This window comes from Hemitrygon akajei, chromosome 11, assembly GCF_048418815.1.
Source record: "Hemitrygon akajei chromosome 11, sHemAka1.3, whole genome shotgun sequence".
NCBI lineage: Eukaryota > Metazoa > Chordata > Chondrichthyes > Myliobatiformes > Dasyatidae > Hemitrygon > Hemitrygon akajei.
In genome coordinates this window covers 159,893,419-159,910,919 of record NC_133134.1, presented here as the reverse complement: position 1 = coordinate 159,910,919, position 17,501 = coordinate 159,893,419, and the positions used below count along the sequence as shown (strand labels likewise).

Genomic DNA, 17,501 nt, shown 5'->3' with positions numbered 1-17,501 from the left:
TGGGCATACTCAATAAATCTTCAGAATAATAACCTTAACAGAATCAATGAAAGACTACCCAATTAGGGCGTTCAGCCAGAGTGCAGAACACAACAAACAATGCAAATACAAAAATAAACAAAAATAATAATTAATAAATCAGCAATAAAGATCGAGAACATGAGATGAAGAGTCCTTGAAAGTGAGGCCATTGGTTGCGGAAACATTTCAGTGATGAGACAAATTAAGTTGAGTGAAGTTTTGCCCTTTGAATTAAGAGCCTGATGGTTGAGGGTAATAACTGTTTCTGAACCTGGTAGTGTGAGTCCTGAGGATTGTGTACCACCTTCTTGATGGCAGCAGTGAGAAGAGAGCATGTCCTGGGTGATAGGGTCCTTGATAATGGACACTGCTTTCCTGTCTCAGCGTTTTATGTAAATATGCTCAATGGTTGGGAGGGCTTTACCTGTGATGGACTGGGTCATACCCACACTTTTTGTAGGATTTTCCATTCAGATGCACAACATGGCAGCTGAAGGTGTCGGACAGGACAAAGGATGCAAAGACGTTGATGTATCAGACATCTATCAACTAGAACAGAAATTTATCCAGGTGTGAAGGAACGTACATGTTCCCTGAGGTTAAAACAGGGTTCCCTGCATGCATCCAAGACCAAGCATAATAGATAGAATTTCAAAGAACTGGAACTATTTCCAGTGTTTCCCGAGGGCGTACATTTCAAGCAAGAAAAGCAGCAATTAATAGGGAGCTGAAGGGCAACTTTTTCCACACAGAGGATAGTGCATATACAGAACAAGCTTTGAGAGGAAGCTGCCAGCTACAGTAACAATGTTTACAACAATTTGGACATGTACGTGGAAAGAAAAGACCTTGAGGCCAAACGCAGATCAATGGGAGGAATGAACATATGATATGTCAGGTGAGCCGTGTCAAAGTGTCTTTTTTGATTCTGTAAAACTGCGTGGTGACCTTGTCAATATTTATCCCACAAAAACAAAACAATTTTCTTGTAAGCATTTAGCATATTGCTGTGGGAATTTGCTGAGGGGAATATGGATTTATGTTTCATATATTACAGATGTAATATAAATGGTTTAAAGAGCTCTGAGATGTCTTATGGTGGTAAATGCAAGCCCTGCTTTGAGCTTTTAACTTGACACATTTCCAGCATCAATTGATTGCTTCATTCTTGGTCAATTGTCTTAGCTGCTTCCTCAGGCGTTCATTTCAAATACTCTGCACAATTTGTTCCATAAACATGATTATCTGGCAGCTTCTTCTAAATTTAACAATCATTCAATTCCATTGGATGACAGTCAGTACCCTGAAGTCATTGAACATTGAATTCTTTTCCTACAATGTACCAAGATGGAATGCTTGAAGCAAATTACTGAGACAAAAAGTTCTCCTTAACTGACGAAAAGGATGCATTTGTTATCTTATTCCAGCAGAGCATTCACAACTTATATAATATAATTGCAGGGGTGGGTAACCAAGTTTAAAGGATATTTGAAAATGCAATTACACTGTTACCACTTGAGTTTTTCAGATTATAGACCATTACAACACAGTACAGGCCCTTCAGCTCACAACGCTGTGCCATTACAGAATGAGCTTTGAAAGGAAGCTGCACAGCCAGCTACAATAACCTATTCTAAGGCTACGTCCACACTGCACCGGATAAATCCGTAACCAAAGCTTTTTCTCTTCGTTTTTACCCTCAGTCCACACTAAAAAGGCGTTTTCATCCCCCGAAACCGGTGCTTTTCAGAAATGCTTTCCAGGGTGTATATTTTTGAAAACACTGCTCGGGCAGATCAGTGTGGACAGGGTAACCGGAGAAATCTGAAAACGCTGTCAGACGGCAGCGCGCTATTTCATTGTTTTCTTGAACACAACCTAACAATTTCAGAACAGACGGCAACGAGACTGAAGCCAGAAGAGTTAGAAATGTACTCATCAAATACTTTGACCCATAACTTACTGAATAAATAAGTATACTCACTTTGCCCTGTTTTCTGTCCTTGCTCATATGAAGGTGGTTTACCTATTTATGCAAGTACTTCTCTGACAATAGATGTGTAACAGCCTAATGTAACATTGTATGGAAATCAAAGATAACACTGATGCAGATATGTTTTACACATTTAACAAGGTGCTTTATTAATGCAACAGAGTTAATCAGTTTTTTAATGTTCGTCGTCAGCCGGGTCACATTGCCCATGAACTCCCTGTCGGTTGCCTCCATACACTTCAGTATTTGTTTTTTTTACTTTTAAGTCCTCCTGCGCGAGAGCCAACAGCTGCCTGTCATTTAAGTTTTTCCTATACAAACACGCACTGTCTTTCACAGCGAGATTCGATACCAAACATGCCGCTTGTTTTTGGTAGATGTGTCCTGCGCATGCGCAGTAGGAGGAGATTCACTGAAATCTCCGTTTCAATGTGGATAGAGATATTTTTAAAAACGCATAGTGTGGACGCCTATTGCTTTTTCGCGAAACCGGCGTTTTCAAAATTATCTGGTCTAGTGTGGATATAGCCTGAGATCAATTTATACCTTCCCTCCTTTTTTCTATCATCTGTGAACGTTTTTAATGTTCAATAGTCTGACAGCTTAGAACCAAATCAGAAAAGAACAATTTGCTGAAACACTCTTAAAATAAATTATCTAATGGCTATAAATCATTAACAAAAGAGATTCTGCAGGTGCTAGAAATCCAGAGCAACCCTCATAAAATGCTGGAGAAACTTGACAGAGTCAGGCAACATCTATGCAAAGGAATAAAGAGTTAATGTTTTGGGCCAAGTGGGGACGATTGTTCCTGATAAAGGGTCTCAGCTTGACATATCAAATGTTCATTCCTCACTATAGATGCGGCCTGACCTGTAGAGTTCCTCCTGCATTTTGTTTGTTAGCTGGATGCATAAAAAGTTATTATTTCACTTGTGGACAAGTAAAGACATTTGTTGGTACATATGTACTTAGTGTTAATTAGATACCCAGATATTAGAAATAAATAAAGAACAGAAGAGAACAAAAAGGGATAGATAAATTGCCACCTTATCTTTTTTCCTTAGCTTCATTTGAAACCAGTTAAAACACAATGAACTGCTGACTCATTCAATTCTATTATTTAAATACTGTAATTACTGCCAGTCAAATACATGAATTTAATCCTTCAACTGTTCATTCATTATGTGCTATGTCATATGACATGAACGATCATTGTCTTTCCATGACCATGATTATTCTTGGCAAATTTTTCTGCAGAAGTGGTTTGCCGTTGCCTTCTTCTGGACAGAGTCTTTACAAGATGGGTGACCCCAGCCATTATCAATACTCTTCAGAGATCGTCTGTCTGGCATCAGTGGTCACATAGCCAGGACTTGTGATGTGCCCCAGCTGCTCATACAAGCGTCCACCACCTATTCCTATGACTTCACGGGACTCTGATCAGGGGGCTAGAGACGCATCTTCACCCACCACCCACCTTCAATTGTAGGATACACTGAAGAATTATTTGTATTGACCATGTGCCTTGATGCACATCGAACTAGACCAGTACTAGATGAGATTAAGCGAGATAAACTTTTTTTTAAAAGGAGCACTAATGACAGATATATGATTAATAAAGCATTCACTACAATTTGGAGTTTGCTAATTGAACATTTTATCAAAGGTAAACTTCTTTGATCTACTTTCAACTAAAATTTAAAACAAAAACACCCGACGGCTTTGGCAAAAATATTCTTGAACGCCAAGCCTGACAAATGATGTAATCAATCTGACATTCTTTGCATTGATTTCGGACTTAAAAATAATTTGGTTTTGCATTGTTCTGTTAACCTATTACACTTAAATGTTTGAATTGTAACCTGTTTGTATCCATGAGACATAGGAGCAGAATTAGGCCATTTGGCCCTCAAGTCTACTCTGCCATTTCAACATGGCTGATTTATGATCCCCCGATCCTCATTCTCCTGTCTTCAGGTTCCTGACTAATCAAGAACCTATCAACCTCCACTTTAAACATTACCAATGACCCAGCCTCCATAGCCATCTGGGGCAAAGAATTGCACAGATTCACTACTCTAACTAAAGAAATTCCTCATCTCTCTTATAAATGAACATCCTTCTATTCTAAGGCTGTGCCTTCTGATCCAAATGCTCCCACTATGGGAAACATCTTCTCCACATATGCTGAATCCAAGCCTTTCAATATTCAATAGATTTCAATGAGATCCTGCCTCATTCTTCTAAACTCCAGTGAGTACAGGCCCAGAGCTATCAAATGCTCCTAATACATTAACCCTTTAATTTCTTGAATCATTCTTGTGAACCTCCTCTGGACGCTGCCTAATGCCAGCACATATTTTCTTAGATAACAGCCCAAAACTGCTCGCAATACACAAAGTGCAGTCTGACCAATGCCATATAAAACCTATTACATTCTTGCTTTTATATTCTAGTCTTCTCGAAATGAATGCTAACATTGTATTTGCCTTCCTTATGACCAACTCAACTTGCAAGTTAACCTTTAGGGAAACCTGCATGAGGACTTTTTTAATTTTCTCCATTTAGAAATGAGTCTATGCCTTTATTCCTTCTACCAATGCGCCTGACACTGCACTTTCCTATACTACATTCCACCTGCCACTTCTGTGCACATTCTCCCAATCTGTTTAAGCCCTTCCGCTTTCTTAACACTACTTGCCCTGCTACCTATCTTCAGATTGTCCTCAAACCTAGCCACAAAGCCATCAATTCCATCATCCAAATCATTGACATTTAACGTAAAAGCAGCAGTCCCAACACCAACTCCTGTGGAACACCACTAGTCACTTTCAGAAAAGGCACTGGCACCCTTTATTCCAACTCTTTGCTCCTGCCAGTCAGCCGATCTTTTATCCATGTTAGTATCTTTCCTGTAGTACCATGGGCTCATATCTTGTTCAGCAACGTCATGTGCAGCACCTTGTCAAAGACCTGCTGAGAATCCAAGTTAACAACATTCACTGACTCTCCTTTGTTTATTCCTGCTGTTATTTCCTCAAGAATTCCAATAGATTTGACAGGCAAGATTCCCCCTTTAGGAAACCATGTTGATTTTGGCCTATTTTACCATGTGCCTTCAAGGATCCCAAAACCTTATCCTTAATAACGGACTCCAGCATCTTCCCAACCATTGAATTCAGGCTAACAGGCCTATAATTTCCTTTCTTCTGCATCATTCCTTCTTAAAGGGTGCAGTGACATTTGCTATTTTCCAGTCCTCCAGAATAATTTCAGAATCTAGTGATTTTTGAAAGATCATTACTAATGCCTCCACAATCCCTTTAGCTACTTCTTTTCAGAACCCTATCTGGTCCAGATGACTTATCTACTTTCAGACCTCTCATGTCCTTTACTCCACTATAATGTGATTTTATATTCTCTCTCTCAAATTGCAAGGTGAATTATATCACATTATGATCATTGTCTCCTAAGGGTTCCTTTACCTTAAGCTCCCTAATCAAATCTGGTCAATTACATAACACCCAATCCAGAATTGCCCTTCCCCTAGTGGACTCAACCATAAGCTGTTCTATAAAGCCATCTTCTAGGCACTCTACAAATTCCCTCTCTTGGGATCCAGCACCAATCTGATTTTCCCAATCTACCTGCATATTGAAATCCTCCATGACTATTGTAACATTGCCCTTTTTACATGCCTTTTCTATCTCCTGTTATAATTTGTATCCCACATCCTAGCTACTGTTCAGAGACCTATATGAAACTCCCATCAAGGTCTTTTTACCCTTGCAGTTCTTAATTCTACCCACAAGGATTCGATATCTTCCAGTCCTATGTCACCTCTTAAGTATTTGATTTTGTGTTTTTTTTTTAAACTAACAGAGGCACCCAACTCCTCTGCCTACCTGCCTGTCCTTTTGATACAATGTGATTCCTTGCCTGTTCTTCTTTCAGCCATGACTCAGTGATGCCCACATCATACCTGCCAACCTCTAACTACACTACAAGATCACCATATATGATGCCCCTGTGATCTCTGTCTCAAAGGGTGATGTCAGAACATCTTTCAAGAGGGTGAACCCTTGCAAGGCATCGGTGAGGTTCTGAAAATCTGTGCCAACCAACTGGCAAGAATGGTCAAGGAAATCTTCAATCTCTCACTGCTGTGGTTGGAGGTTCTCGCCTGCTTCCAAAGGGCAACAATCATACCAGTGCCCGAGAAGAGCAGGATTTGGCAATGACACAGCTATTGTTGGCAGAATTTCAAATGGTGGTGAGAAGGCTTACAGAAGTGAGGCAGATCAGCTGGTTGAGTGGTGTTGTAACAACAACCTTGCACTCAACGTCAGTAAGACCAGGAAATTAACTGTGGATTTCAGGAAGGGGAAGTCAAGGGAACACATTCCAGTCTTCATTGAGGGATCAGAAGTGAAAAGGGTGATCAGTTTCAAGTTCCTGGTTGACATCTCTGAGGATCAATCCTGGGCCCAAGTATTGACGCAATTACAAAGAAGGCATGACAGTGGCTATAATTCATTAGGGTTTTGAGAAGAATTGACATATAACCAAAGACATTACAAATTTCTACAGATGTACCATGCAGCGTATTCTAACTGGCATCACCATCTAGTATGGAGGGGCCACTGCAGTGTTTTCTGAGAATTAATTAATTGTGTGTGTGTGTGTGTATATATATATATATATATATAGTGTTACATTAGTGTTGGAATGGTCTCCCTGGTGTCCTTGCAATACACCTATCTCAAGCCTCAACATCATGAAAACCCAGATTATTTTTATTTATTTAGAGATACACAATAATGGGCCTTCCCTGCCCAATGAGCCACAATGCCCAATTACATCTGTGACTAATTAACCTAAACTGTACGTTGTTGGAATGTGGGAGGAAACTGGAGCACCTGCAGGAAATCCATGGAGTCATGGAGAAAATGTAGAATCTCCTTACAAACAGAGACAGAATTGAACACAGGTCAGTGGTGCTCTAACAATGTTATGCTCACCGCTCCGCTACTGTGCCACTCAAATTATCTGGGCACTAATCACACACTTGCTAATGAAAGCATCCAGTGCAAAGTTGGCCGCTATGTGTCCTATGTGGTATAAGTTACTAAACCTCAAAGTTTTTCATTGGCTGAAAGCTTGGGGCTATCAAAGATGTAATATAATCACTCCAAATGTCTTCCTTCATCCTCAGTTCTGCCTAAGATCACAATTCATCATTTGCTTCTAAGGAAAATGCCAGCATCAGAACACAAGTCTACCTCAATCCGTGTCACGCTGCACATATTGTGGCATTTGGCCAACTGATTGACCATACATGTATCACAGTACTGATAACGACAATATGCCTTCTTACTTACAACAGTGCTACCTTAAGAGGAATATGATACATTTCTTTAGGAGTCCTGACAAGTGTGATGATATCTGAAGCATATTTCTTGAATTCAAATGCAAGCCGCTGTTTCCTAAACTGGGAAATAAAAATAAGAATTTAAAAAATTTAATGCCACACCTATAAATCAATTCTTCACATTCAACTTAAATTTCTTTACACTGCATTCTCCCCCTAACAGCACTCAGTAAACTTTGTCACTGCTTTACTGTACACACGATTATAAAATACTATGACAGCAGCTTTTCTAACAAATCAAGAAGAAATCAAGAGTTTTTATTTCTCTGCTCATTCTCCAATTTTTCTGCTACTTGACCTGAAGATTTTGATTCATATTGCCGACATTACTGGTATATATATTATTTTAAAACTGGATATTGATATATTCAACAAGAACTAGCTTGAAATTATTTTAAAGTAAAAATAGTTACAGCAGACTTGTAAGCTTCTAGCTATACTCCTTCCCTTCCCACCACCTTTATATTCCGGTATCTACTCCCATCCTTTTCAGTCCTGTTAAAGGATCTTGGCCCGAAACGTTGAATGTTTATTCATTCCCACGGATGCTGCCCAACTTGTGAGCTCCCCCAGCATTTTCAAGTCGTCACTTTTAATTGTCATTTCGACCGTAACTGCTGGTACAGTAACAGTAAAAATGACTATTGAGAGTAGGGGAGATTCAAACAAGAGGACATGAGTTGAGAGTTAAGGGGCAAAAGTTTAGGGGTAACACGATGGAGAACTTCTTTACTTAGAGAGTGGTAGCTGTGTGGAATGAGCTTCCAGTAGAAGTGGTACAGGCAGGTTCGATTTTGTCATTTAAAAAAAATTGGATAGGTATATGGACAGGAAAGGAATGGAGGGTTATGGGCTGAGTGCAGGTAGGTAGGACTAGGTGGGAGTAAGCGTTCGGCACAGACTAGAAGGGCCGAGATGGCCTGTTTCCGTGCTGTAATTGTTATTTGGCTATATGGTTATAAAAAACTACACTAGACTACAGACCTACCCAGGTCTACATGAAGTGCACAAAACAGTGCAGGCATTACAATAAATAATAAACAAGACAATAGGCACAGTAGAAGGCAGTGAAGTTGGTGTCAGTCCTGGCTCTGGGTATTGAGGAGTCTGAAGCTTGGGGGAAGAAACTGTTACGTAGTCTGGTCGTAAGAGCCCAAATGCTTCGATGCCTTTTCCCAGATGGCAGGAGGGAGAAGAGTTTGTATGAGGGGTGCGTGGGGTCCTTCATAATGCTGTTTGCTTGGCAGATGCAGTGTGTAGTGTAAATATCTGTAATGGCGGGGAGAGAGACCCAGATGAGTTTCTCAGCTGACCTCCACTATCTGCTGCAGGGTCTTGCAATCCGAGGTGGTGCAATTTCCAAACCAGGCAGTGATGTAGCTGCTCAGGATGCTCTCAATACAACCCTTGTAGAATGTGATGAGGATGGGGGGGTGGGAGATGGACTTTACTCAGCTTTCGCAGGAAGTAGAGATGCTGCTGGGCTTTCTTTGCTATGGAGCTGGTGTTGAGGGACCAGGTGAGATTCTCCACCAGGTGAACACCAAGAATTCTGTGTGTGTTGTGTTGGATTTGCAGCAGCGACCTCTCTCTGAGAGAGAGCCTGTCTAAGATACCGAAGATTGGCTTACGGACTGCAGTTTCTGATGGACTCTAGATCAATGTCTCTTTGGGGGCTTTGCTATTGCTTATAAGGTGGGGGAGGGGTTTAATGCTTTTGCTAGAGCAAATGGGGAGAGGGTGAGGGAGGAGGGAGGATTATTTTGCTGCTGCTTGTGTGGGGGGGGGGGCTTTGTGGTTTTGACGTTTCTGTTATTCATTCTTTGGGTTTTTTCCTGTTTCATGGATGTCTCGAAGAGTACGAATTTCAGGTTGTATACTGTATACATTCTCTGATATTAAATTGAGGCTCTGAACCTCTGCAGACTTTAAAAACAAAAGAAATCTGCAGATGCTGGAAATCCAAGCAGCACACACAAAATTCTGGAAGAACTCAGCATGCCAGCCAGCACCCAAGGAAAAGAGCACAGTTGCCGTTTTGGGACTGGAGGAAAAAAAATGAGGAGTCAGAGTTAGAAGATGCGGGCAAAGGGAGATAGAAACACAAAGTGATAGGTGAAATGTGAAATGGGGTGGCGGGGAAGGAGGGGTGAAGTAAACAGCTGGAAAGTTGATTGGTGAAAGAGGTACAGGGTTAGAGAAGGGGGAATCTAATAGGAGAGGACAGAAGATCATGGTAGAAAGAAAAGGGGGAGAAGCACCCGAGAGAGACGATGGGCAGGAATGGCGATAAGGTGAGAGAGGGGAAAGGGGCTGGGGAACGGTGAAGGGCTGGGGAACGGTGAAGGGCTGGGGTTGGCCATTACTGGAAATTAGAGAAATCGATGTTCATGCCATCAGACTGGAGGCAATCCAGACAGAATACAAGGTGTGCCTCATCACGACAGTAGAGGAGACCATGGATTGACATGTCGGAATGGGAATGGGTAGTGGAATTAAAATGGGTGGCTATTGGGAGATTTGCCTTTTCTGGCTTATGGAATGTAGATGTTTGGTGAAGCAGTCTCCCAATCTACGTCAGGTCACATTGATATACAGGAGGCCACATGGGAACACCAGATACAGTAGATGACCCCAACAGACTCACAGGTGAAGTGTTGCCTCATGTGGAAGGTCTGTTTGGGACCCTGAATGGTAGTGAGGGAGGAGGTGTAGGGGCAGGTGTAACACTTGTTCCACTTGCAAGGATAAATGTCAGGAGGCAGATCAGCAGGGAGGGATGAATGAACAAGGGAGTCACAAAGGGAGCTGTCCTTGCAGAAAGCAGAAATTGGAGGAAGAAGGGAAAGACTTGCTTGGTGGTGGGATCCTGTTATGGATGGTGGAAGTTTTGGAGAATTATGTGCTGGACATGGAGGCTGGCGAGGTGGTAGATGAGGACAAGAGGAACCCCGTCTCGTGTTTGAGATTTGTAAACTGCTTTTGAGACTCTGAAAATTTCTAAGAGCATATTAAGCCATTCAACCCATCGAGTCTGCTCCACCATTTAATCATAGCTGATCCATTTCCCTCTCAGCCCCAATTTTCTGCCTTCTCCCCATATCCCTTCAAGACCTGACTAATCACAAATCTATCAACCTCTGCTTAAATATATGAATTCCACTGGTTCACTATTCTCTGGCTAAAGAAACCTCCTCAGCTCTGTTCTAAAAAGACAACCCTCTATTCTGAAGCTGCCCCCTCTGGTCTTAGACTTCCCCACCATAAGAAACATTCGCTCCACATCCACTCTATAGAGGCCTTACAACATTCGACAGGTTAAACTTTAATTCCGGCTCCTTCTCTGCTGCCTGATAATTTTAAATCTGGAGATAATCATGAAGAAAAGATTGTGTTATCAGCCACTTTGTAAGCCACAGGAGCAGAATTAGGCCATTCGGCCCATGAAATCTGCTCTGTCATTCCATCGTGGCTGATTTATTTTCCCTCTCAATATCATTCTCCTGCCTTCTCGCCATAACCTTACTAATCAAAAACCTATTATCCTCTGTTTCATCTATGCACGACATCTTGGTCTCCACAGCCATCTGTGGCAATGAATTTGACCCTCTGGCTAAAGAAATTTCACTTTTGTTTCTAAAATGACATCCTTCTATTCTGTGGCTGAGCCCTTTGGCCCTAGACTCAAAGTCATTTTCTGCCACCTAGTTGGGTTAAACATCTCCTATTAAAAGTAGCTTTGTCAGGAAATGCATCTACCTGAATCACCACTTTATAAACTAAACATAGAACCTGCTAGTTTACAGCTAACCGTACCATTATCTATTACTAACAACAGGACAAAGATTAGAAATGAAGAAAATAAAATTTTAATGACCTAATAAACCCACAGTTAGCCAGTTCCAAACTGTGGAATACAAACAAAAATGGATCATGGTGAACACCTGTGATTGGCTTTTGCTAAAATTTGAAAAGGGAGTTTTTGACATATCTGGAATGAGTATGAATGGGAAAGGATTTATTGTTGGAGAGCCATCCACAAACAATTGCTTTGGATTTCCAGCATCTGCAGACTTTCTGGTGTTTATAATATGCAAATATTGGTTGTTAAAAGAGAAGCTTAAACGTTATAATAAATTAAATACAATATTCTTACCACAACTTTGTTGAAATCCTCAGCAACAAGATAGAGTGCAACTGCAGTTATAACATCCATTGCCTGCGAATACAAAATGGTGGGATGTCAATAGCCCATGTAGCAGAAGGTAAAAGATACGCAGAGACAATATTCTCTAACATTACTTACCATAAAGACAAACTCTGCATAATCAATAAGGAAATGGAACAGGTAGATAATAAGTGGAGTCTGTAAAACAAAATAAAATAAATGTACCAGCTAACAAAGGATAACTTCTCACCGAATAAACTTGATGACAAAGATAAAGACAACAGAATTTATTGTAATATTTCAACAAACATTGGGTCACAATATCTGAACCATTTCATGTGCATTAGTGCAATTGATTTCTTCCTCTAGACAGTCAATCTGATCAACCATTCTAGTTAGCCACCACACCCCTCTCTATACCTCAAGTCACTGCATTGCAAACACTTTAAATCACATTTTTAATGCTGTTTACATTGTAAATACATGCTGCTAATTATTTTTTGAAAGGCAAACTACCTATTAACTGAGTAACAAATTATGTATTTGAATGAAATATAAAACAAATTAGAACACTAGTAATATTACTGCAGTACTACAAAACTGTGTATCAGTTCCCAATGGTTATTGACAGAAGAATTCATACAGTACACACTTCCGTGTTCTTTTGATTAGTTGTAAATGAACAAAATCAGCACAGACACCTAGTATAGACAATGGATGACCTTCATTGTCTCCCTGAATGAAGTAGTGTCAAAAATCACTACTTTTTAATTAGATGTTGCTCAGTCCAAATGAATACATAACACAACCATACACAAATCACGCTATTTAAAAACTGTTTGCTCTAAGCATGGCGTAATTTCTAACAACCAACACAGGTGTATGTGACTGATGCTAATTAGAAACTGTTACATCCTCCAAATTCACTCACAAACAAGAGAAAGCCTGCAGATGCTGGAAATCCAAGCAACACAGGCAAAATGCTGGAGGAACTCAGCAGGCCAGGAGGCATCTATGGAAAAAGTACAGTCGACATTTTGGGCCGAAACTGTTCAAACTGGAGAAAATAGATGAGAAGTAGATTCAGAAGGTGGCCATTTTCATTGTAACATTCATGCTGATTGTTTTATACCTTCAAATTCTGCATAGTTCCTAACTTGCAGTGGTGAAATAGTTTCATTTACACTCTGGGCTGTTTCTCGCATCTCCAGGTCTGAATGCTTGAAACCCCAGTGAGCAAAACAGTTCTGAATTGTCTTACTGCTCATTTCTCACCAATTATCACTGATTTTTGAACATAAATATACGCAACTGATGCTATTTAAAAACTGCCCTAAGCACAGTGTATTGCCTAATGGCCATGCAAGTTCATGTGACTGATGTTAGTCAGAAACTTTTCTGCAAGTCTCCTGTCCCAATTAAGTGACAGTGTCCCAAAACAAACAAAGGAAATCTCAGCTACTTTTCCGACTAAGTTTTGTACTTTAAGAGTTATCGCAAGAAAAGCAGCTGCCCCAATTAACTAACGGGACAATTAACCCGAATCCACTGTATTCCTTTATTCTTATAATTGTTGCAATGTTACCGCTTTTTATTTCATATCACGCTAACCAATTTTCCCTCTAAGTTGTGCACGTGTGCGAGTGCACACATCTTTTGCTACAAGCGCACAAAGGAATTTAAATTGTGCACAAAAGGTTGCCACCCTCTACCTCATTAGCATGCATGTTAAGTATATTTCACGATCATACACAATCACATTTCCTTTTCCGGCTTCTGACGTGGACGATGTTGACAACGTGGAGTTTGCACTAATTTGTCTGCAGATTTTAGAACTGGCTTATTTATACTGCTTTTATAGAAGACATTTTTCCAGTGCGCACATGTTGCTGTCACTGGGCAAAAAATGCACAGCACAAGATTTTTGCACACACTGGTCATTACAAATTGAGAGAACGTAAGCACCAACACACCACAGCAAATTCCTAATACATCTACACAAAGTTGACCATTGATTTAAATAACTAACTTAGACAAGGAAAGCAACTATAGCTCAGTGATAAAACAAATATTATTATAGCTGAAATGACAAAGAAGGGAAAGCCATTTCTACGGGAGTGACACAACCCAGAGCTTGCCTGTTCAATTATTTACCACAGTGGCCTATTTAGACAGCAGATGAGTAGCTTAGCACCTACTCCCCATAACTGTACTTACTCTCAAATCCATCTCTTCATTCAAAGTCAAAGCTGAAACCATCTCATGTTGAATGTTGAAAGGCCTAGACAGAGTAGATGTGGAAAGGATGGCGGGAGAGTCCAGGACAAAAAGACACAGCCTCAGGATAAAGGGACATCCATTTAAAACAGAGATGCACAGAAGTTTCTTTAGCCAGAGAATGGTGAATCTGTGGAATTTAACACAAGCAGCTGTGGAGGCCAGGTTGCTGGGTGTATTTAAGGCAGAGCTTGATAAGTTCTTGATTGGACACAGCATCAAAGGTTGTAGGGAGAATGCTGGGGAGTGGGGGTGAGTAGGGGAGAAAAGGATCAGCCATGATTGAATGGTCTAATTCCGCTCCTATGTCTTATGATCAAAGTCAGGTCAAATTTATTATCAAAATATGTATAATATTCAGATTCATTTTCTTGCAGGCACTTACAAGAAAATAAAGAAACAAAATTGAATTTATGAATAACCATGCATAAACAAAGACCGACAAACAACCAATGTGTAAAAGAAGACAAATTTTAAGAATATAAAACAATAATACTTATAACGTAAATTGTAAACAAAGTCCTTGAAAGTGAGTCTGTAGGCTGTGGAATCAGTTCTGAGTAGTGATTCCACAGGGTAGTGATGAGTGAAGTTATCCATATCAGCTCAAGAGCCTGATGGTTGTAGGGTACCAGCTGTTCCTGCACCTGCTGGTGTGGAACCTAAGACTTCTGCACCTCCTGCCCAATGGTAGCAGTGAGAAGAGGACACGGCATGGTTGTTAGTGGTCTTTGATAATTCTTTTCTTGCGGCAGTGCCCCACGTCTGTTATTGTGGCAGGATTAACAGTTGAATGAAAAAGGGGATCCTATACATTGCAAATGCCAATATTTTGTGATCCAAACAAGTATCAGTATAAAAGCACCATAACCAACTGAGTAACACACGCAAAATGCTGGATGAACTCAGCAGATCAAGCAGCATCTATGGAGAGGAATAAATAAGCAGCAGACATTTTGGGCTGAGACCTTTCAGCAGACCTGATGAATTCCTCCAACATTTTGTGTGTGCTACTCTGGATTTCCAGCATCTACGGAATCTTTTGTGTTTATAACCAATTGAGTGCAAATCCAAAACTGTGCAGGTAATAAAATGACCCAAGGGGAGACATTTTACAATATATTTCACGAGAGATAGTTCTGGGAATACTGGCTTCCCTCTTAGCACTTCAACCAATTTGTAATAGTTAGCATACAACCACTGCACTGAGTCTGTTCAAAAACACAGTAAGACACGACATTGACCTTTGGTGGATCTGTTATAATACTCTTGCCTCAACTGTAAGGTTGAATTCAGAAGATGCAGACAGACTAGTAGAATAGGCAAGGAAGTGGCAGGTTGAATACGGTATTGGGAAGTGTATGGTCGTGGACTTTGGGAGAAGGAATAGAAGCATAATTTTCTAAACATGAATCAAATTCAAAAATCAGAGCTGCAAAGGGACCAACGAGTCTGTGTGCAGGATTTCCCTCAAGGTTAACTTGCAGGTCGAGTCGGTGGTAAGGAAGGCAAATGCGATGTTAACATTCATTTCCATTAGACTAGAACAAAAAAAAGCAAGGAGGCAATGCTGAGGCTTTACAGGCACTGGTCAGACCACACAGAGTATTCTGAGCAGTTCTGGCCTCCTTATCTAAGAAAGGATGTACCGGCATTAGAGAGAGTCCAAAGAAGGTTCACGATAATGATCCAAAAAATGAAGGGTTAACATATGAGAAATGTTTAAGATCTCTGGGCTTTTTCTCATTGGAGCTTAGAAGAATGAGGGGGCATCTAATTGAATCTATTGAACCTGAACGGCTTAGATAGAATGGATGTTTCCTATAGTGGGGAAATCTAGGACCAGAGGGCACAGCCTCAAAATAGAGCAATGTCCATTTAGAACAGAGATGAGGAGCCAATATTTTGGCCAGGAGGTGGAGAGTCTGCGGAATTCATTGCCACGGATGGCAGTGGAGGCCAAGTCATCGGTTATATTTAAAGTGGAGAGAGATAGGTTCTGGATTAGTAAGGACGTCAAATGTTCTGGAAGAAGACAGGGGAATGGGGTTAAGAGGGATAATAAATCAGCCATGATGGAATGACGGAGCAGACTCGATATGATAAATGGCCTAATTCGGCTCCTATGTCTTATGGTTATATGGACATTTGAACACGAATATCAAAGCAGTAATTTCAGTGCCATACTGCTAGAATATAAGACTGTAGCTGCTTTTGCTTAGATGAACATAAAAGATACTTTAGCACCTCTTCAATGAAGGATCAAGCTGACCTCTTAGAAACAAGAGAATGGTTTCTTTTAGTGGTGTGACCACAATTATTTCTTAACCTGCACTCAAAGCATCTGATTTGGTTCAGGAGACATGGTAGCTTAGCCATAGCTTAATGTTATTTACAGCACCAGTGATCCGGGTTCAATTTCATTGCTGTCTGTAAGGAGTTTATACATTCTCCCCATGGCTGTGTGGGTTTCCTGCAGATGCTCTGATGGCCTCCAAAGAGATTCAGGTTAGAATCAGTAAGCAGCCAGAGACATGGCAACACTTGCATTATCACTGGATTGTGCTGGGTCATTGACACAGATGTCACATTTCACCGTATGTTTCGATGTACACGTGACAAGTAAAGTTAATCTTCGAAGTCAGGAATTCTTTGAAATTCTGAGTTGATAATCCTAATAGCAAGTGAAACCATTTTTTATTTCTATCTGATCAAAAATACAATACCTGAAGAACTGCAATGCATGTAATCTCCATTTCAATTACTGAGAAACAGCCCAGATGTACAAGTACAACGTGTTTACAGACTTTCTACATGTTCTATTTCTTCACAACTTTACACACTGATGTACTTAGCACTACCTTTTTGAACCTTCTTTCTCTCACTCTCTGGATGTCCTTAAAGATTCCCAAAGCAATAATGCATATCAAGCCCACATAGCACCATTAAATTATTGGGCCTGCACATTACATCCAAAGTATTCAACATTTCAGATACTCAAGATTGTTTTATGTCATTTCCAGTACACACAGATGTAAAGAACAAAATAATTGTTACTCTGTTTCAGATGTAGCACGAAAACACAATAGGATATAAAACATAATAATAATTTTAAAAACACAATACTGTAAATATAAATACACAGAACAGTTTATATTCATAGATCAATTATACAGTATGTCCATAAAGTTATGCTAGGCTGTGCATTAGGCAACTGAAGGGAAATTAATGGCAGGTGTGTGGAAGGGTGGGTTACTGGGTGGAAGTGTTGACACAACTTTACTCCTTAGGGAAAGTATCTTTTTGAGCCTGGTGGTCCTGGCATGGACGCTACTATCAGGCAGGAGGCTACAAACAGTCTATGAATAGGGTGTGTTGCTGGACATTTTTCAGCATCTTTCTGTATATATATATATATATCCTTGTTGGCAGCTAGGCTGCTTCTGGTCATGCACTGGGCAGTTTTGACTACTCGTAGTGCCTTCTTGTCTGCCACAGTGCAGTTTCTCACTCAATATTTAAAAAATTAAAGTCCCCATAACATTACCCTCAGAACAAGCTTTTCTAATATTCTGATGGAATTGTTTCTTAAAATCTCTTTCAGCATT

General features: G+C 40.3%; 1 protein-coding gene across 1 annotated transcript in view; it reads right to left on the bottom strand.

The window, feature by feature from the left end:
- The window catches only part of pigu (phosphatidylinositol glycan anchor biosynthesis, class U), a 60,831-nt gene that overhangs the window by 29,652 nt on the left and 13,678 nt on the right, over positions 1 to 17,501 (bottom strand). Inside the window, exons 3-5 of the mRNA XM_073062071.1 lie at positions 11,755 to 11,814; positions 11,605 to 11,667; positions 7,399 to 7,508 (exon numbers count right to left, since the gene is read on the bottom strand). Coding sequence (XP_072918172.1) covers positions 7,399 to 7,508; positions 11,605 to 11,667; positions 11,755 to 11,814 — 233 coding nt within the window. The remainder of the gene's footprint in view (positions 1 to 7,398; positions 7,509 to 11,604; positions 11,668 to 11,754; positions 11,815 to 17,501) is intronic.